Genomic DNA, 23,017 nt, shown 5'->3' with positions numbered 1-23,017 from the left:
ACTAAGAGTTAGGACCAGAAAGCTTCTGGAGTTGCACAGAGGGGATCTGAGGGTAGCAGTAGGGCTCCTTACGGGTCATACAGCTCTCAGAGCTCATCTGTTCAAGATGAAACTTGCAGAACAAGAAGACTGCAGACTGTGCGGAGGCGATAAGGAGGGCGTCATCCACATTTTATGTGAATGCCCCCTATTGGCACTCCGTCGCTATAAAATCTAGGGCCAGGCTTTCCTGAAACCAGAGGACTTACAACAAGCGGCTGTCACCAGCCTTATTAGCCTAGTGAGAAACACAGGGCTGGGGCTGTGTGACTGACCGAAACTAAGGCGGAAGTTACAAAAGATCATATGATTTAGGTGACTCTGGGCGCTTTAAGTGACCAGCCGCACTTTTTCTATTCTATTCTATTCTATTCTATCGTCCGGTAATTGTTTTATATTGAGGATATTGTGATGAGAATTGATTGTTATTTCGGATAGTATTTACTTGGTATGCGTTAGGAGTTGAATAAAGTTAACTATATGTCACCTAGAGACTTTCATCTTTTGGGCCAAAATATTATCGAGCTGTACGATTATTGGTGGGAATTCTCCCTTTCGTTTAATCTTCGGGGAAATGTTGAAATGCTGGCGCTCAGAGTATGAATTGATCGGGATGAAACAGGCTCAGTTTTGGGTTTCGGTGGAAGGTCATTCCCAACCATTGCAAACATGTGAAGTGCCAAGGTCGTTATGAGTTTTAAGCAGGGTTGGGTCATTCACTGAAAATCGGAGTTTTCTACGGTACATAGTAGAATACTGGTAATTTACCTCAAAATTGTGAAAACGGTAAATAACTGGTAGAAAACCCCTTACCCAACTATCAGTGCAGTTACCCTCGCGACTGAATTGCACGAGGAATAAACCTTGCCAGGATCAAATATCACGAGGACCATACCTTGCAAAAGCCAAACGTCATGAGGGGCATACCTCGCAAATATCATGCCTCGCGAGGATCAAATATCTTCAGGGTCATATCTCGCGAGGCTCAAATATCGCAGCGTCATATCTTGGCCTCGTGAGGGTCAAATGTAGCAACGGTCATACCTTACAAGGGGCCAACGTTGCAAGGTTCAGACGTCGCAACGGTTATACCTGGCGAGGATCACGTCTCCCGTTAGACCCTTGATGATTTTCCTTTCTACTTTTTTTGTTTGACCCTCATAATCGTTGGACCGTCGTGATTGTTCTGACTGCCTCTCACAGTTGACTCCCATAGTCGTTGGAACCGTATGATTGTCCTTCCTACTCTCCGGTTGCCGCTTGTTGTCGTTTGACCTTTAAAATTGTTCTGCCTACCTCTGTCGTTTGACCGTTGCGACGTTCAACCCTCGTGAGGGATGACACTTGCGATATTTGATCCTCGCGAGGAATGAACATTGGAATGTTTGACCCTTGCAAGACTTGCACATAACACGGGAGCTCGACGCCCCTGTCATCGGTGGTGTTTTCAATCACGCACACAAGCGGTCATGAAAGTCTAAAGCCTCCTTGGTAAATTACTTGGTTTTTTTACATGTAAAAAACGTGGTAAAATGCCGGTGGTATTTTACTTGCCCAACCCTGGTTTTAAGGAATAGTATATTTCAGGGTGAGTGCCATGGGGTTTTTTTACTCGCTTGGAGTTGACGTCCGAGCCAATATGGGACCAATTGCACTGTGTAACATAAGTATTTCACTCACCCAATATGAAGTTTCAAGTTTTTCATTTGATTAGTTTATTTATAATCGCTGTGAGAAGCCGAAAAACCCCCCGATTTTCAGGGTCCATAAAAGTCGGCCAAATTTGAACCGCTACCATACATACGAAAAATTTTTTTTTTAAATCGTCAATTATTCCAGAGATTCGTTGAACCCTTGGGAAGCCAACGAGAGAAGGAAAAACTCAATATTCTAATAATTATTCATTGAATTAATACAAATGTCGACTGCGGCTATCTCGTTGTAGAATTGCCGAACCAACCTAAAAAAAAAGATGCATTCTGAATTCAATGTAAAACACATTCGGTCAATATTTTTCTAATAGCCAATCTCCGTTGATTTAAAGAAAAATCGAGAAAATTCGTCAAAAAAAGTGCTGTTAAAACGATCATAACTCGTTATGGGGTTTATGGGCCCACTCACTGTCGGTCCCTCGAAATTGAAAACACATGTGCGTCTGCCTACCTCTTCCGGGGACGTCGATGCTAGTTACAGTCATTTGGGCCCTTTGGGGCGCAAATACATTGTACATTGCTGTACAATTAAATAAATAATTATTAGAATCTTGAGTTTTTTCTCCTCTCGTTGGCTTCCCAAGGGTTCAACGAATCTCTGGAAAAATTGACGATTTTTTAAAAAAAATTTTCGTACGTATGATAGCGGTTAAAAGTTTGCCGACTTTTCCGGACCCTGAAAATCGGGGGGCTTTTCGGCTTCTCACAGCGATTATAAATAAACTAATCAAATGAAAAACTTGAAACTTCGTATTGAGCGAGTGAAATACTTATATAACACAGTGCAATTGGTCTCATATTTTTACGATTTTTTTTCTCAAGTTATGCGCATATAACCCCAGGGTCCTCTAATTCTAAAACGGATAGTAGTCATGATCTTTCTTTTGCCTTGATCGCGTGCCGCGATCAAATATCATAGTTAACTCCATTTCGTGGCGTTGACGAGAATTCGAGTCTTAGGATTGAGGTTTGCGTTACTTAATCCTTTGTTTCTCTGGCTTTTTGTCTGCTCAATAATTATGGAGTATTGAAGAATATGTTTTTTGTATGATTATTCTGTCCTTTTTTTGCTCTCATCACTTTCAACCACTTTTGAGATTAATTTTTTCAACTTAATTTTGCTCTGCTTTTTTGCGGAAATGAAAATTCATGTTAATTATTTTGGATGGTCTTTTGAGAGGATTATGTATGATTTTTCTGTTTGTCTTTTAACGTGAATGTAGCCCCTCATTTCAGCATTAACTCCAGTGTTACGAGTTCTGGTATTTCGTTGAGTAATACCCATTGACCCGTTTTCCACCCGAACCTACTCCTCTCTACACAACCAACCCCCTGAACAGCGCGGACTACGTATCACCTTCCCCTAGACTTCTGAATTTTAATTTTAAGTGTTAGATTAAGGGCAATTTTCTACGTTTTTCGTTTGAGATCTGCTTTGCAAATATTCGGTTTGTTGCAATTTTTTCTGGAGGAAATCCTCCTCAAAGTTTATAAAATAGACCAAGAGTATTTTTTAGACGCAATATCAACCTTAGTTCCAAACATTTTCTCGAGAAAACGATTTTTGAAAAAATTAAATTTAACACATTGCGTCCGTAAGAGCCGTATACCCCCACCTTCAATCCGATAGTTCACTGTCTTAAAGCATTTTCTCGTACAAATAACCGTGTATGCTTTGGTTCGTTATACTCTAGTTTTTGTTTGCGATATTGAAAAATACAAGTTGCCGGACTGACAATCAAATTAAAAGCTTCTTGATTGCTATGCAACGGCCATATTGGGTCGTTTGAATCCGCGCGTTCTTGACGTCTGTTAACGGTCCGCTCAAGTGATTACTCGGACGGAATTTACGAGGTTATATAGAATACATGCGCAGTGTTTTGGCATTGCCCCTATAAGAATTTGGGATAAAGTCATCTGGAATAGAAGAAAACATGCGCAGTGTTACCGCATGATCATTAGAGGTTAACCAACGAGAGTCATGTGTGAAATTGAATGAAATATTGTTCACAATATTCATTGAAGAAATTCCCGAAAAAAATATAGTGAACAATGACAAATGTGAAAGAAATATGGGGATGGCCAGATTTTCGCCAAAACTGAAATCTTGCTTGAAAAAAAGTTGCTAACTTGAACGAAGTACTACACAACGAAGAAATAGTACATTATGTCATTAGGTGATAAATTAGTATATTTTGACACTAGGCTGTCAAGAACTTTTCTGGCAAATATGAAGTTACAGGACGAGCCGAAGGCGAGTTCTGTAATTATATGAGGCAGAAAAGTTGTTCACGGCCGTTTCATGGATGCTGGTATATCAGGGGACCTTCTTTGTAGTTCAAGAAATGCCAGAATCACCAGAAATGTAATATTTCAGTTGTTCATTTCTTCTTAATATTTCATATTATTATTTCCCGAATGTTATTAATCACAACCAACTTTCGCAGAAATTATGAAAAGTATCCCGAGTCAAAATTTTACCGGGTCTCCCGACGTAGTTTCAACGTTTTGAACCTACATTGCTTTGATGTTCAAATTTTCTGCCGAATTTTCACCGTACTTTCAACTTATCTCAACGTGAAGGCCCACGGACGTTGAAAAACACTCAATATCCACCGTATATTAAACGTACTCTCAACGTTACTGATGTTTGTTTTCTGTTAACGTACGTTGTAAGTTTCGACGTCTACATTTGATTGTATCAATGTCATTATTGACGATAATTGAAAAATTCATTACCGTGTTAAAGACTCACGTAACTAAATTATTAGTGTTAGTATATTAATAACATTAGTTCGAAGTTCAAACAATCGTGCGTCTGAAGGGTTAGTTGAGTATAAGGATCAATTGAGTATAAGGGTCAGATGAGTATAAGGGTGAGTTGAGTCCAAAAGATTACATGAATCTAAGGATCTGATAAGCGAAAGCCTCAGTTGAGATGGAATGTCAGTTGAGTTTAAAGGTGAGCTGAGCCTAAGGGTCAAAAGAGTACAAAGGGTCAGACGAATCCAAGGGTCTGTTTTGTAAGGATCATATAATTAAAAATCTCAGTTGAGTTCAACTGTCAGTTGAATTTAAGGGCCAGTTGTGTGTAAGGGTCAGTTGAGTGTATGGGTCAGATGAGTGCGAAGGCCCTATTGGGCCTGAGAGTCAGATGAGTCTAAGACGAGGATAAGGGTCAAATGAGTCTGAGGGTCAGATCGATTCTGAGGGTCAGGTGAGCCAAAGGTTATCTGACTTTTAGATTGAACTGACCCTTAAACTCAACTCAGCCTTTTACTCATCTGACCTTTAGATTCACCTGACCCTTCGTACTTTTTTGACCCTTAGGCTCAACTGATTCGTAGATTTGCGTGATCCTTCACACTCAACTGACCCTTAAATCCGCCTGACCCTTTGTAGTTATTTGACCCTTAGACTCAACTGACTCTTAGATTCGCCTGATCCTTCGGACTCAAATAATACTTAGACCCATCTGACCCTTAAACTCAACTGACACTTGGACGCAATTGACCTTTAAACTGAACTAAAGCTTTTGCGTATCTGACCCTTACTCAACAGACCCTCAAATTCGCGTGATCCTTCGGACTCAACTAATCCTTAGACCCATCTGACCCTTAAACTCAACTATCACTGAGACGCATCTCACCTTTAAACTCAACTCAGACTTCTACTTATCTGACCCATACTCAACTGACCCTTATATTCGCCTGACCCTTCGTACCCTTTTGACCCTCAGATTCATGTGATTCTTCGGACTCGGCTGACCCTTATATCCATCTGGCCCTCATACTCATCTGATCCTTATCATCTGACCCTTAGATTCGCGTGATCCTTCAGACTCAACTAACTCTTACACTTATCGGATCTTTACACTCACTGACTCTTATATGAAGGGTCCGACCCTTCGACTCCTTAGGCCTATATGGACTCTAATTCCCTCTCATTTCCTCCCCCTACTCCTTTCCTCTTAATTTTCTGTATCACTCTATTGCCTACTTTCTTTCTGTTTTTTCCTGTTTTTCTTCTTATTAGTTGCTTATATAAACACGAACAAATACAACTCGCCACAAGCAACTGTACAGCTCAGAACCATACCGGGATATTCTGCGATCACTGAGCTTGAGCAGTAGCGAGTAAAACCAGAAAAAGGATGGGTGACCGAAAGGGAACACGGCAGAACTACAAGCAGGGATATCTCGAGAATCAATGGACCGATCCGTTTTTTTTTCTTTTTTTCCCATTTTTGTTTCACCGAGTTAATAATATTTATATTTTTGCCATTCTTCCACCGATTAATTTATGCAAGATTTAATCAATTAATCGATGTTAAAATGGAACTGGTAGTGTGAAGAGGGTAGGGGGGAGGAAGGAAGGAAAGAATGTACGGTGGAGGAACGTTGGGGATACGTTTAGTTTCAACTTAATTTCAACGTACAATATCTGGAAAAAATGGAAAAAAGAGACTGTATTTACGTCGAAAGTAGGTTGAATCGGTGCATTTGAGCCTGTACACTGAACAACGTATTTTCAACGTCCTAAACCCACCAGTGGACATTGAAACTAGGTTGGGAGACCCGGTAAAATTTCGACTCGGGGTGCTGAGAATAATTCTCAGATCTGTTCTTTTCCATTGTGGATGTAATACTTACGTTAAAATAACGCCAGGAGCAACGAAGTCCGTGAAGCTAGGATCATTGGAGCCGTAGATAGGCTCCAAAAACTGTATTGGCACATCAGCAAGTGCAGTATTTTGTTCACAGGCACCTAAAAGATGCTTGGCAAAATCTCTGTAGCTGTACTGCAGATCCCTAGCCAGCATCAGGCCGATCTGCTGATTGGACATATCGAGCCAAACTTTGATCTCACTCTGTTCTAACGTCTCTTCATCAGCATCTCTTCCTAAGATCATTCTAGCGGACAGAGCATCTGTGAAATTCTCAGTGAAGTACAGAGTTCCCCATGCCTTTCCCCTTTCCACCGCCATCAGAGCTTCGTCTTTTGTCCGGAAATGCTCTGTTATCATTGTTGTATTGTCCAAAAAGTTGAGATATCGACAGCTAAGATGGGAGAAACTACAATTTGAGTACACCGGACAGTACTTTGTATCCCAATTCATCTCGTGGTTAACTATTGCAAGTTTTAAGCCAGTTGGATCTCTTCCGATAGCCAGACAGAAGAGGATGACTTGCATCACTGGTAAGGCGAATATGAATAACATCACTCCAACGTTCCTCCACATCCTGAGGAAATTCTTTTGAAGGAGTGCCTTTATTTTGCCTGTGCTTGTGATATCTGCGAGACATCCAGGAAAGTCGCAGTCATCACACTCGACTGTCGAGGCCTCTCTGACTCCTGGGAGCGGCTTACCGTTCAACTATTGGGAGAGGAAAGAAAACTTTTGAGCTTGTTTTGGAAATAGTTTAAGAAGAAAAGGGCTGAATGTGAGAAACCTTAGGTTTTTGCTTCCGAATGAAAGTCTTGTAATCGTCCCATTTTTATGATATTCTAATTTTGCATGGAAATGATGTAGAATATCATTAAACGTCAAGATACAATGTTTTTGGAAAATATGCGTGTATGTGGTTATGTGTGTGCGGATTTTTTGAAATTTTTAAATAAATCTTCATGAAAAAAAGAGTAAACTTGAAGCTAAAAATCTAAAATTGTGTGAAATAATTGGGATTATTTGGTAGCACATCTGAGCGAAATTCTAGTGCAATCGGTAAGTAGTTTTTGAGATACAGCAATTTATCGAAAATATTTTTTTTTCAATATCTCAAAAAGTACGCGACTGAATTAAATTTTTCAAATCAAGTCATAATACTTCTACTTAATTAGGGATAACTTACACACGAATTCGTCTTCACACAACTCGAGAATAAGCCCCCGGATTTACTTAAAAAGTCATATAATAAATAGTATATTACGCAACAAGTGCAGGAAGCAAGCGGTTACGCACGGGGGCGGCGCAGCTGCTTGCTGCCCGCACGAGTTGTGTATACTATTTTATACCATAAGTGCGTGCGCGGCGAAAAGGGGTCGGGGGGGCAGAAGGCGGTCCAGGGGGGCGAAGCCCCCCGGTAGGGTCCAGGGACGAAGTCCCTGGTGGGGTCGAGGGGCGAAACCCCCGCGGGGTGCAGGGGCGGAGCCCCTGCTGGGAGGGGGGGGGCGAAGGCCCCCTACCACTGAAAAACAAAAAAAATCAAAATCAAGATCAAAAATAAAAAAAAAGGTCAGACTTGGAAATTGTTTAAAATCAAATTTCTCAATTTAATTGGGTGAGGAAAATTTGAAAAATGAATAAATAAATGAAATTAGAAGGGATAGATTCAACGACTAGATGAAAATTTATTTTCACATATAACATTTTCTACATAAAAAATACTTTAAATTTTGGTTACAAATATACTTTAAACTTTATATTTTTTATACTTTAAACTTTGGTTACAAATATAAAAAAATATAAGGAATGTCGAATCTCCATCAAATAAATCTCCCGAGAGATCAATCTCCTCGTCACTGTCGGGTATGATGTGGTTGTTCATTTAATTTCACTGCTTTTATATTGAATACATGAATAAATTTAACGACAAAATATTGAGAGGGTTATGTGGATACCAACAAGTGAGGCAGTGGGCGATGTTATGAGTCGATGCGCGAGTGGATGCGCAATGGATGTGTAGAATCCAACGATGATATTGCAACGACGATTTGCGCATCGATCTGCGCATCGACCCGTGCATTTGCGCATGCCCATGGGTTACGCACGGGATTATACACAGATGTGTAGGGTTCCACACTACAGTATGAAACCTGGCACTTTCGGTAGGTCGACAATCAACTGAAACCGGCCGGATTTCACGCACGTATGGTATAAAATTTGTTTTTTACGTCCGAATGGAAGCTTTGTAATCGGTCGATTTTTCGATTCTCTAATTTTGCTCGGAAATGACTTAGAATGCCATGAAACGTTGAGATATGATGTTTTTAGAGCATGTCTGTGTGTACGTCAGAATGAGCGTACGAAATTCAGGGAATTTTTTTATTAATTTTAACAAAAGAAGCAAAGGTTCGAGTCTTTTTGGTAGAAGCGATCTGACCGTTTTTTATGCCTTATAACTCATTTTCTTTTTTTCAATTCTACCAATTCCATTAGTAGTAAGCTTCCGAATGGCTTTGTATCAATTCTATTCAAAACAAATTAGATTATGAATGAGAAAATTGATACTCATAATATCTGGCCTTTGGAGCTCCTAAACCATGAAAACATTTCAATCTTAGAATATTCGATATTTGACGTGTATGAACCCTAATATTTAACTCTTAAAAAGTGAAACATGAAGTTGATTTATCAACATATTTTCCACAGACTCACCCAGGACTAGAAAGGACCACATATTTCGTCTTGTTAAGAAAGAAAACCAGCATTCTCGATAGCGTGAGCATAATTGGGGATTATGAACATCTGATCCTTGAACCTCCTGAACTATAAAAATCCCTAATCGTTACAAAATTCGACCCTTAAAACGTATGACCCTCTACACATTTGTGTCTGTCACAGCATCAAATATGGGCATAATATGAAACAAAAAAGGACATAATTGTATGGTAGATGGCTTCTTAAGCCATACAGATTCGAAAATCATTCGAAAATCATTCATTTTTTGACAATAAAACATTTGCACATGAATTGCTCTATGCCAAAATGTATTGAATCTATCAGCTCAAAATTTTATAAACTAGTATGACTCAATAATATTAATTACTACCCAAAATATCGAATTTCGAAGAACAATTCTTAGAATTCTTTTTCCAACTTCTGTGTGTATTTTAGAACGTCAAATCAGCTCTGAGATGAAAAGAATAGAAAAACGCAAATATCTCGAAAACATCACAACCCACATTTAAATGCACTGATGGTAACAGTTCGACGTTGGATGTAAGGCTCAGTTGAATAGGCGCTGCCGATGTTGTAACTTGATTTTGCGACTTTATAATGTGAATCGCGAGAATGTGGATATCAGTCCGATGCTATGCGTGTATCTTTTTTACTGTTAATCCAAAAAATACAATAGTTACACCGTTGAAAAGCTTATAGGCGTTTTATATAATGTAACTAAGGACAATTTTCCGATTTGTCTTCCCGTTTTTACGATAACGAATGTCGATCATTTAGAGGTAGTGGAGGGGGAAGTACTGTCGTGTATAGATATGCGCTGCGCTTGGCCTGATGTTTTGTACAGCCGGCGTCAAAACTTTTCTTGGGCGATACGCTACCACGTATCTCGATCACAGACTGAGATTTCAGATGGGCGAAATCGAATAAATAGTTTTAAAGATATTGATTTTTAAAAAATAAAATTCTATTGTTCAATATCTGAAAACTATTCATTCGATTGAAATTTTTTTTATGTGGATACGGCTATGGTTTCATTTCGGGGGTTCATTCGGTAAAAAAATGCTTATGTAGTCGTGCCATCTGTCGGCGATTCTGACTGTCGATACATTACTAACTGTTGATTGATCGACAAGTTAGATACCGACAGGTTGTTAGTCGTAGAAATTTCCTGTGCAGAAATTTGTAAATTCAAACTTCCCTACAAAAGGCGGATCGGCACGCTCCACCGTTAGTCGTTAATTGACAATCAAAAAGTTAACATCGTATCAAGTAAAGAGTGTAAATATCCGGTGTAGTGGTAAGGTCAGTCTAGATATTGACGTGGATACGTCTATAGTTTCAATATGGAGGGTCGTTTTGGGAAACGGTCCTTATGTGCAGCGCCATCTATCGGAATTCTAGAAAATTCTAGACACTTCGAGGTAATTCCAGAAGCTTCTTGAAATTTCAGAAAAATTCAAGGAGATTCTAGAAATTTCGAGGAAATTCAGGGAGTTTCTAGAAAATTCGAGGGAATTTAAGAAGTTCCTAGCAAATTCGAGAGAATGTAAGGAGTTTCTAGGAAAGTCGAGAAAGAAGGAAAGACCATGGACGTATCCACGTACAATTACAGCTGTATTGAAGATACAGCCGCCTGCAATTTTCTTTATTTCAAAATATTCGTTTTGACGTGTCCTACCTAGTTCTTTCAAAATATATATACCGGTTCCTACAAAGTTTTCGAGGTATTGGCGTTTTCCTATTTTTTTTTAACTGAAAGTTGCTTTGACGTTCTAAAATGTTGAGGACTAGATAGTATCATCGAGTTGCACTCTTGTGTAAAATTTCAGATTGATCGATTCAATACTTTTTGAAATAGAGCAGTTGATGTAGAAAACGTTTTTCGCGTAAAATGACATATCATTGTTCTATCATTGATTTTCACATGGAGACATTTTTTTAAAATGGGGGCGTGTAGATATGCCTCTGGATAAAACAGAACTTTAAATCTTAATTTTAGAAGATCGAACATTTCATGGAAAAGATTTTTTTCAAGAAAAAAAATTTTTTTTTTCAATTGAAAAATAATATTTCTACGGATCTATTGGGAAACTTACTACCAATGGAATTGCTAGAAATAAAAAACGAAAAAGTCAAATGACACATCAAGTAAAGGTCACGTGCCTTTTAACAGAAAGGATCGGTTCCCTGCTTGTTTCTGTTTTATATTATGCAATATTTAATGAAATGACGATGAAAACGGGAATCGGCGTTAAAAAAATTGGACACATTTTTCCGAGGAATAATTTTCCACGAACGATTTTCAGGGCAAAATTTATCCTAGAACCATTGCTACAGGTCCATTTGGAAGCGTATTACCAATGGAATTGGGAGAGAGAGAAAGAAAAACGACTAATAACGCATAAAGTAACGGTCACATTGCTTCTGTCGAATGGACTCGCCTACTTGTTAGCTTCCGATTGGAAGTTTTGTATTTGTCGGATGTTGACATTTTTTAATTTTTGAAATTGTTTTCTATGACATGTCCGTAGCTATGGGTGGGACAATTCCGGTTTTGGGTGATTTATTTTTAGAAAATGTGGCACAAAGACGATGAAATCCGCCGAGATAAAAATCTGAAATTAATTTCAGATTTTTATCTCGACGGTTGGATAATTATGGCAGCGGACAACTGTGGTTAAACTCAACTTTGTCGCCCAATCGGTTCAGTAGTTCCGGAGATGTAACAACTTGGTCTACCTAGGTAGTCAACTCGTACCTCGGAACCGAGGTTTTATTTAACCAGCTCATGGCGAATCTGTCGAAATGTCAAACTACCAATATGCTAAAATAGCGAAAATGTCAATATTTCGAAATGCTAATATGCCAAAATTCATTCGTTTTTGCGGCCTGAAAGGTACGTGGAACTTTCACATTGATCCACTATACTTTTTCAAACTTGAAAATAGCCTCTTTTTGAAATTTCTTCCATGCCTAGTTGATCTCCAATCAGTACAAGTGGATAAAACCCTCATAGAGGTATTGTCCAATCGAAAGTTGTTGTTTAAATACTTGTCTTGTGGAGAGTTTTGCGAATTGAAAAAAAAAACGATTCTTTGAACTTTTGAGTACAGCGGTAGTTCATGAGAATTATATTGGGTTTATAAGCGGCTGATTGAAAATGGAATGAAAAAACCATACAATTGTTGAATAAAAAACTTTAAATGAAAATTGTATTCCGTTTGTATACAACATTTGAAATTTTTAACAATTTTTCAGAAAAATTCTTTGTAGAGCGAAATATTTCTGACCCAATAATTTTTTGTCGGGCAATCGCTATAGTACATTAGAGTATAAGGGCACAAATTTCGTTTTCGACGAATGTGAAGTTTACAGGCCGAGCCGAAGGCGAGCGATAAACTCCACTTATTGCACGGCGTGCCATAAAGTTAATTTCAATTTGTGGAGTTTGAACTCACGTCGTAATGACTGCCAACACCATTTGTTGTGTCATGGATGAGGACCTCTTTGCTCTGATGGAAGTTGAGACCCACCACGCCAGACTCTTCGGTTACGTAGACAGGTTCGTCCTTCTTTCCCCAGTTCAATGATGCCTGTAATATAATCCATTACAGAAAATTAATGAAAATTCTTTGAGTCATATCAACGATACTCCTAAGTCTTCATTAGTTAATTTCCTCTCTTAAGGCCCGGCTCGATTATCTGCCGAACGTTATCTACTATCCTTTTCAAAAGTGTAGGCCGCAAACTTTGAGGGGCCATATCTTTGAGAAAAAAAATCGCATCAATACGGGACCAATCTCATTCTTTAGGTTCACTATTCTTCTTGTCCAGTACGGAGTTTCATTTATTTTTATCGGATAGTTTTTGCGCTATCTCGTTTGAAATATGAAAAAACCCATGTTTTTCGGGTGCCGTGAGAATTCATAAACTTCGGCCTTCTCTCAGCACTTCAATTTTATTTCCAAAATTATCCCAATTTTTTATACGATAATTCACACCTTCAAGAATTGAGCAGTGGAGAAAAAAATCAAATTTTTCAATAATTTTCCTTTTTTTAAATTAAAATATCACATGAGGCTATCTTCAATTGGAATCAACCCACGAAATTGAAAAAATATCATACGACGTGATATGAAAAAATAAGATGATTCCAGTTATTTTCAATCATGTAAACTATTCCAAATATTTTATAAAAATTCTTGAAGTTTGCGTTTTTTCATTGACCGCAGGTCATTATAAGTTTAGGGTTGGGTTACCTCTCGAACCCTTGGAATTGCTCCCACATGTGCAGTCCACCTCTTCCAGGGCCGGGCGGGCTTCACTCGAATACGATTTGGGGGCTGAAGGGGCTACAAACGGACTATGCAAATTATTTTAAGAATAAACACAGAAAAGACAATATCATTAATTCGGGAATTGAAGATTAAAAATTCGGTAATGTTAAATATTACCATTTTAGTAATTTTATTCCTAATTTGCAGATACAGTGCATTACCAGACTGGTAATATTTATTATTACTAAATTTATCATTCTTCATTCCATATTCAAAAATATTTTCTATCTCCGCAAATGGAAAAACTCAATAAATCGTAAATAATCCATGCGTCGAAAAATTTTCCATTTCTGCTTCTTCGATACTCATCATAATGATTCAGAGAGTAGGTTCAAACAATGGGGGAATCCCCCGGTACGTGGAATAAAATTGTCAAATATTATTCGCTCGATTATTATTTCCAGCATAAAAGAAGGCAATGAAATCTACGGTACTATTAATTCATTTCTGGGTAAGCTTCATTCTTTCCTCTTTCTTCGGGACTTTTGGGTTGTTTCTCGTCCTCATCAGTATCCATTGTTTTCATTACTTTTGTTCGAGGTTTTTATGATCGGTCCGAAATGGATTATTGAAAAATATACACTATATTCAACATTCTTCCTACATTCGACCTCTCAATATTTCGACCTGTATTTGAACAATGAGAGCAGTTTTTCATTGTTTGTAAGATCGGTGCTGTCATCGTAAATTAAACTGCAATCATAAACGAGAAGTATTGGAACCCTTAGTTATCCCTTCTCGAATATAAAATAACCAATGAGGATGCAGATCCATTTTCGTAATAATCGGGAAGTTTTGCATGAAAATTCAGTTCAAGTCAAAATTTCGTTGGGAGCACTTCAAACCGTTCGAAGAATTGAGTGAATTTTTTTCTGGTTTAGTAACGATTACTTGATCAGTAACATGATATGTCTCAAAAAACATTTGATAATGTATTATATGAGGTGGTGGACGCTGGTGGTGGTGGTGATTATTTATTCAAAGCACTGGCTCTGGGATTACAAGACGGGAGCATACGGCTAACGCATCAGCGTGTTCGAACAAGTATTGTTAATTATGTTATTGCATTTTGGGATCTTCATAAGTTTGGATTGAATCCACATTCCAGAACTTGCGGAATGCACGGGATTATTCTGTTTATATGAGCAAATCGGGGACTTATGGATCAGATGTTGAATGTCGCGCTGCATCTGAGTTTTTCAAGGTTAACATAATTATATATCGTGTCAATGCAGATGGTTCATATTTCAAATACGATTTTCCACTTTCACCGCATGCTGATTTGGTATATTTATTGTTCATGGGCATGCGACGAGATCATGATTTGGATGGTCATTTCCAGTTATTGAAGCCAGTGCGCAGAGAAGAGGAGGGTATCATTTCAAATGGAGTGAATAGTGTAGAAGAAGCGGGTGCGCCTTGTGAAGCATTGAATACTTCCACCGAATCACAATTGATTATAGAGAACAATACGTTTTCGGAGCCAATGAATCAGGCAATTATTGCCGAAACGGAAATAAATATTGTTGAAGATTCCCCAATGCATGCGAGTGAATGTCAGAATCTTCGGGATAGGAATGAGAAATTTATCGTTGCCTCTGAAGAAAGTGAATCGGGAAGTTCTGAACCTCCCCGAAAACGACGCAAGTTATCGCTGGGGAAATCCCGCCAGGAATTCGATTTATGATACAAAAAAGCAATTCTATCATCATATAATTTATTGGAGGAACACAGAAAAAATGGTTCACTCATCTCCACCAACACACCTACAGAATTGACTGCTCATTGTTTTGAATTTTCCGATCGTAGTGTAAGACGCGTCATTGCTGAGAAAAAAAAGTACGGTTTCCTCTCTGAACCACGGAAAAGAAGCGGTCGCTCTCGCATATCTTCTGATGAATTTTTCATTGGCGTCATACGTAGAAAAATTCTAGATTTTTATGTGAATAAAACATCCGACGATGGAAAAATTGCATAGAAATTTGAAAAACGATGTTGCCGATTTTCCCAATATGAGTGACGTAACATTATGGCGTATAGTTAGACGGATGAATTTTAAATATAAAGCATATAATCGGAAACCAATCCTCATGGAGAGTCCAGAAATTGTGCGAAAACGTCGAGAGTTCTTGAATCAAATTAAAAAATATAGAGACGCGGGTTATACAATTTTTTATACTGATGAAACTTGGTGCGGTGCTAATCACACGAAAAAATTTGGGTGGGTAAAGGATACTTCATTCGAAGAAAATGTAGACAGTTTTGATTTTTACCTATCACGAGTCCAGCATGTTAGTCCAGGCAATCTAGAAAAGCCACATACTTGAGTAAATGCAAATTAGTCGCGCTTCGATGAAATTTATACCAAACGTCCAGAATATTGCCCTGAACAACATATCAAAATGGAGAGGGTCTAGGTGTTTCAACTATATTTTTAATTATTAAAGAACTATTGAAAATTCGAGGGTTAACGCCAAGAACACGAATAACTTTCATTCAGAATATCCAATTGAGAATAGAAAAATATCAGTTTGTTGAGCAAGAAAAACTCAACAAATCATAAGCGAGAACCTATCCCCTAGGAGTTATCGTTTTTTTAAAAATTAATTCATAACTACGTACTATTTACAATTGCCTAAAACAATCAGCTGTTAGCGCAAGGCCCACCACCTGCTGCGCACGCAACCCACTCACATCGGCGCTATGCACAGAACATTCAAAGAAAAAATTTATTGAGACATATTCTATATATATTAATGTATATTAATGTAATTACGATGATATTCTTTGGAGGAGTTATGAATTGAAAAATTGTAAATATACTACAATCNCGGTTTCCTCTCTGAACCACGGAAAAGAAGCGGTCGCTCTCGCATATCTTCTGATGAATTTTTCATTGGCGTCATACGTAGAAAAATTCTAGATTTTTATGTGAATAAAACATCCGACGATGGAAAAATTNAACTCCTAGGGGATAGGTTCTCGCTTATGATTTGTTGAGTTTTTCTTGCTCAACAAACTGATATTTTTCTATTCTCAATTGGATATTCTGAATGAAAGTTATTCGTGTTCTTGGCGTTAACCCTCGAATTTTCAAGTTTTTTAATAATTAAAAATATAATTGAAACACCTAGACCCTCTCCATTTTGATATGTTGTTCAGGGCAATATTCTGGACGTTTGGTATAAATTTCATTGAAGCGCGACTAATTTGCATTTGCAATGCTAGATTGCCTGTACTATGTAGCTTCTTTGCGAGGGGGATTTCTAGTTCCGTCTGGAGCAGGTNCTGATGAAACTTGGTGCGGTGCTAATCACACGAAAAAATTTGGGTGGGTAAAGGATACTTCATTCGAAGAAAATGTAGACAGTTTTGATTTTTACCTATCACGAGTCCAGCATGTTAGTCCAGGCAATCTNGTTGGTAAGAAAGATGGGGATTATCACAATGAAATGAATTCAGAGCATTACACAGAGTGGTTTACGAAGATCTTGACAGTCTTGCCCGCAAAATCGGTAATCGTCATTGACTTAGCTCCATATCATACTACACTCGATCCTGAAAAACGTAATCCAACAAAGGCGTCGACAAAAGCTGCCACCATTCAATGGTTAATTGAAAGAAATGTACCATTGCCACGGGATGTCATTTCCTTTGAAACATTAACGAAAGTTCAACTTTATAATTTAGCTAAACCTCATTTTTTTGAGAAATCTCATCTTTTGGATAAAATCGCGAAGGAAAATGGCGTAAAATTATTGACTTCCAGTCGCTCATTGCGAACTCAATGCTATTGAGTTGATTTGGGCAAATGTGAAAAGTCAAGTTGCTCTTCAGAATAATACTTTTAAAGTCAATGACGTGTGCCGACTATGCGAGAATGCAATGAATTTAGTGACGAAAGAATTATGGAAAAAATGTGTGGAGCATGTTCGGAAATTGGAGGATAAATATCGTGAAAAAGAAAGCATGATGGCCATGCATGGATTCATTTGTTATTCACGTAAATGATGATGACCCTGATTCCGAGGAAACACTTTATTTTTCAAGTTCAACTTCAGAATAAATGGGATTTTTATGAAATAGTGAAATCATATCTGTGAATTACAATCATCTTTAAAAGGGTATGAATAGAATTGTGAATTTGAAAAAAAAGTGGTAAAAAAAACATTTATTTTCCACAGGTATTTAATCCATCGGCCCTTTTCAGGGCCTCCAATTGTTTAAATGTACGAAACTCGTTCATTCATTTTTCCATTTGAAACTGAACGTGGTCAATAAGCTGCCATCCCAAATTTCTTCAGAAAAACCTTAAAAAATATCTAAAAACGGCTAATTTTGAAATTGGAGTTTTTAAATTTTTTTCTAAAAATTTCAGTGAATACATTGGATCAAAATAAATTGTCACCGGAGGCCGAAGTGGAAATCCCATTGCATAGTTTTGATTTATAATTTGAACATAAATATGAATTCATGATGAATGACTACAAAAGTTCCAAAATTTGATTGACGACAATGTACGTTTTGATCACGTTGAGTTCACATGGGATATCTCATATTTTTTAACTTTTCAGCGACAATCCATAAATCTTAATTATGAGTTTGAATCGATGTCTCAATATTACAAAAATAAATTGGATTCAGAACGGTTATTTTTCTCAGGGCCCCCGAGTTCCTTGTCCCGCTCCTGGGACAACTAGAAAACAGAACATGTGGAAAGGATTTTCCGGGTCCGAAAGGTAACCCTATAGTAAAACCATGAGGATTTGCGGCTAACATCATAATGTGTTTGCCGGAAAAATTCAAGAATTTTTATAAAATGTTTGGAATAATTTACATAATTAAAAATCATTGGAATCTTTTTAATTTTTCATTTCACGTCGTAGGATATTTTTTTCAATTCCGTGGGTTGATTCCAATTGAAAATAGCCTTATGTCATATTTTAANCGAAAGAATTATGGAAAAAATGTGTGGAGCATGTTCGGAAATTGGAGGATAAATATCGTGAAAAAGAAAGCATGATGGCCATGCATGGATTCATTTGTTATTCACGTAAATGATGATGACCCTGATTCCGAGGAAACACTTTATTTTTCAAGTTCAACTTCAGAATAAATGGGATTTTTATGAAATAGTGAAATCATATCTGTGAATTACAATCATCTTTAAAAGGGTATGAATAGAATTGTGAATTTGAAAAAAAAGTGGTAAAAAAAACATTTATTTTCCACAGGTATTTAATCCATCGGCCCTTTTCAGGGCCTCCAATTGTTTAAATGTACGAAACTCGTTCATTCATTTTTCCATTTGAAACTGAACGTGGTCAATAAGCTGCCATCCCAAATTTCTTCAGAAAAACCTTAAAAAATATCTAAAAACGGCTAATTTTGAAATTGGAGTTTTTAAATTTTTTTCTAAAAATTTCAGTGAATACATTGGATCAAAATAAATTGTCACCGGAGGCCGAAGTGGAAATCCCATTGCATAGTTTTGATTTATAATTTGAACATAAATATGAATTCATGATGAATGACTACAAAAGTTCCAAAATTTGATTGACGACAATGTACGTTTTGATCACGTTGAGTTCACATGGGATATCTCATATTTTTTAACTTTTCAGCGACAATCCATAAATCTTAATTATGAGTTTGAATCGATGTCTCAATATTACAAAAATAAATTGGATTCAGAACGGTTATTTTTCTCAGGGCCCCCGAGTTCCTTGTCCTGCTCCTGGGACAACTAGAAAACAGAACATGTGGAAAGGATTTTCCGGGTCCGAAAGGTAACCCTATAGTAAAATCATGAGGATTTGCGGCTAACATCATAATGGGTTTGCCGGAAAAATTCAAGAATTTTTATAAAATGTTTGGAATAATTTACATAATTAAAAATCATTGGAATCTTTTTAATTTTTCATTTCACGTCGTAGGATATTTTTTTCAATTCCGTGGGTTGATTCCAATTGAAAATAGCCTTATGTCATATTTTAATTTAAAAAAAGGAAAATTATTGAAAAAATTGATTTTTTTCTCCACTGCTCAATTCTTGAAGGTGTGAATTATCATATAAAAAATTGGGATAATTTTGGAAATAAAATTGGAGTGCTGAGAGAAGGCCGAAGTTTATGAACTCTTACGGCACCCGAAAAACATGGGTTTTCTCATATTTCAAACGAGATAGCGTAAAAACTATCCGATAAAAATAAATGAAACTCCGTACTGGACAAGAGGAATAATGAACCTAATGAATGAGATCAGTCCCGTATTGATGCGATTTTTTTTTCTCAAAGACATGACCCCTCAAAGTTTGCGGACTACACTTTTGAAAAGGATAGTAGACTGCTTTTTTTGTTCCAATGTTATCTCGAAATTTCAGCTCGATGCCCCGTCACTCAGAGATCCCCGAAAATTATGAATTTGGATTGATAAAACAGTAAAGAAAGATTCTGAACATTTTGAAAGAGCGTTTTTAATTATAATTGAGGAATGAGTTCAATAGAGGTGATATGAATAATGTATAATTACCGTGGCAAATGGCGGTCTGTCAGTCGCTAACATAGGGGGGGAGGAAAGATGACATATTAAATCCTTTGGTACAGCGCAACCAGACGATTGTATGAAAAAAGGCTCTTTGAAAAATTTTGTAAGATTTTTAAGCATTTTTTTTATCACACTCACGATGAACTACTAATCACTTACAATCTCCTCAATTGAAAATTGTACTATCCGTCAACTGTGACGTTTGTTCGTGGCGCAAAAAATGAAAAGAAGAACGATCTTCCTATATTTTCAATTCCCGGCAAAAGTGACAGCTGATTGCCAGTACAATTATCAATGGAGGAGATTAGCGTGAGTGATTAGTAATTCATCATAAAAGTGTGATCAAAAAATTCTTTAAACTGTTACAAATTTTTTCAAAGTCTTTTTTCGTACAATCGTCTTGTTGCGGTGTGCCAAAGGATTTATTATTGCGACTTTCCTTCCCCACGGTAGCGACCGACAAGCCGCCATTTGCCACGGTAATTATACATTATTCCTATCTCCTCTATTGAAATAATTCTTCAATATTAATTAAAAATTTTTAGATTTTCTTTTACTTTTTTAAAAATTAAAATTTAGAATTATCGAGTTGAAATTTCGAGATAAAAATCGAACAAAAAAATCAATTTAGATAACGTTCAACAGATAATGGAGCCAGACCTTAACATGAATATGTTCGTACAGTTCATTACCTCTTCTTCTTGTGTGGGCTTTGAAAACATAATTAGTTTGAATATCAATTAAGAAATTTGTTTTATTTTGATATTTATTTTTCAAATCGGTTCATTACCTTTGGTTCTTGATTTGGCTTAAAAATCAATAATTCATTAATGAAAAGTAGATTTTTATTCATTCAATTGAATTTGTGATGATTTTAAAAATCAAACAAGTTTCTAAAAATTCTGCATACACCGAAAAAATCAAAAGATCATATTTTGTCACTTGTTCATAGCATTTTCATTGAAAGACCGAATAGTTTTCATTAAATATTACTTTGGTTATGCTTTGGAATTAATCGGAGACTTGAGAATAAGAGAACACAAGCATAAACTTACCAAACTAATATTATTCGAAATATTAAACTCAGTATTAGATTGATTATTGGTCTGTTTCCTTGACAATTTCAAGAATACTTCCTCAAGAGATGGGCAATTATACATCGTCAGAAGTGCCCTGGGTGACTCCTCGGCAAGTAATCTCCCACTTCTCATTAGTCCAATCTGCATAACAAATTCAAATTCAATCAATTAATCACAATCAGCTCATTTTCAATTCAAGAAATGCCCGAGCAATTACAATGACAAACATCAACTTTCATCTTCTTAATTTTGACAAGTTTAGGCCAATAGCGAAAGAGAATAGATATGAAAAGAACGGGCAAGAGAATTGCTGTACATTTTCCAATTGGATAGGAATGATGTATTTAATAATTGGCTACCGTGTGCGCTTGTCTCGCTTCCTCGATATAATGAGTCGTAATGATGACGGTTTTGTTTCCATCCTTCGTGATTTGTACCAAATGATTCCAGATACTGAAATGAGATAATTAAACAAAGTATAAATGTCAGAGCTAAAAATACCACGGGATGTTGGAGAAAAATGAATTTTTTTCTGAATGTGAAGTGAAGGAAAACTTTGCTGGAAAGTAAAAGGCCGATGAACAATCTTTGCCTTTCACTAAATTGATATAAAAAAAGAAAAATCATGGCATTTTTGGTAATAATTCGAAAGTGTGACCCATAGTCAAATTGTTTTAAATAGTAGATTGTGCACCAAGGAAGGAAAACAGGACATTTTCGTCGGGGCGAAAAATAATATCTGCATCTAGGAGGGAAAAGAGGACATTTCAACCCACATGTTTACCGCAGCCTGGAATGGCCTTTTTTCCACCCCTGCACGGAAAGTTCGTACTTTCCTCCCGCTCATCAGAAAGCAAAATACAAACTTTTCTTAGCAGGCGTGTTAAAAAATAGCATGTGCACCTCGTGCGGGAAAAACATGACTTTCCGCCCTTGGTACACAATATACTATTATGCCACTCATGCCTGAAACTGGCTGGATTACACACTCGACGTTTCGCGTCTCGTGTCTAATTCAGCCGGTTTCAGGCTTCGTGACCTAAAATTTTGTTCAGTACTTGTTGGGAAATTTTGTCCTTAACGTGTGTGGTTACATCACTCGCCTTCGGCTCATGCTGTAAAGCCCACACACGTTAAAGACGAAATTGCCCCACATGTACTGAAAAATACTATTTTACACGCCTGCAACGGAAAGTTTGTATTTTGCTTTCTAATGAGGGAGATGAAAGTGAATACTTTCCGCTCAAGTATAGAAAGTTGTTCCCGAGGAGGAAAATAGTGAGGGGAGAAAAGTACTGACTTTCCGCCCTTCGGTGAAAAGTAATCATAATACTTTCCCCCCGAGGGTGGGAAGTGTTCACTATCGTTCCGCCCATCAAGGAGCCAAGTACGAACTGGCAGGTGTGTGAAAATAGGGTAAACAGGTCAATTTCTGGACGGGGGTTAGTTTCTGGATGATTTCAACTTGCATTGAATATTCCACAAATAAAATGAAAATTGTATCAATTATTTCACCTATCCATAATATCAGTTGTGTATAATCATGTAATCAATTATTTTCGTCTATTGATCAATATTTAATAAATAAAAAAAATATGACCCAGTCATCCAGAAATTGGGGGTTTCGGCTACATTCAACTATTTCTCAATTTAATTATTCTTTGTTTTATTATTTTTACTTTAAATAATTTTTTTCTGCTAATTAAAACATTCTTGAAGGTATGGAAACCATCATATCCCCATTTAGGTGATTCTTTTATTTTAGATCCTACCACGAAACTCGAATTTCCTTTAACCGTCCAGCAATTGGCCTGGTCACCCTATATAGTTATCCATTTAATTCTTTACTTATTCTTTAGCGATTTTATATTTCATTTACATATGGACCCCTGCCACAAGTGC

At 37.1% G+C, this 23,017-nt stretch overlaps 1 protein-coding gene across 1 annotated transcript in view; it reads right to left on the bottom strand.

The window, feature by feature from the left end:
* The window catches only part of LOC107046736 (ABC transporter G family member 20), a 33,738-nt gene that overhangs the window by 6,928 nt on the left and 3,793 nt on the right, over positions 1-23,017 (bottom strand). Inside the window, exons 3-6 of the mRNA XM_015269434.1 lie at positions 21,475-21,568; positions 21,092-21,256; positions 12,612-12,746; positions 6,404-7,128 (exon numbers count right to left, since the gene is read on the bottom strand). Of these exons, the coding sequence (XP_015124920.1) occupies positions 6,404-7,128; positions 12,612-12,746; positions 21,092-21,256; positions 21,475-21,568 (1,119 nt within the window). The remainder of the gene's footprint in view (positions 1-6,403; positions 7,129-12,611; positions 12,747-21,091; positions 21,257-21,474; positions 21,569-23,017) is intronic.

This window comes from Diachasma alloeum, unplaced genomic scaffold (assembly GCF_001412515.2).
Source record: "Diachasma alloeum isolate Michigan unplaced genomic scaffold, Dall2.0 Dall_scaffold_01814, whole genome shotgun sequence".
NCBI classification, from domain to species: domain Eukaryota; kingdom Metazoa; phylum Arthropoda; class Insecta; order Hymenoptera; family Braconidae; genus Diachasma; species Diachasma alloeum.
This window is presented reverse-complemented; position numbering and strand designations above follow the sequence as displayed.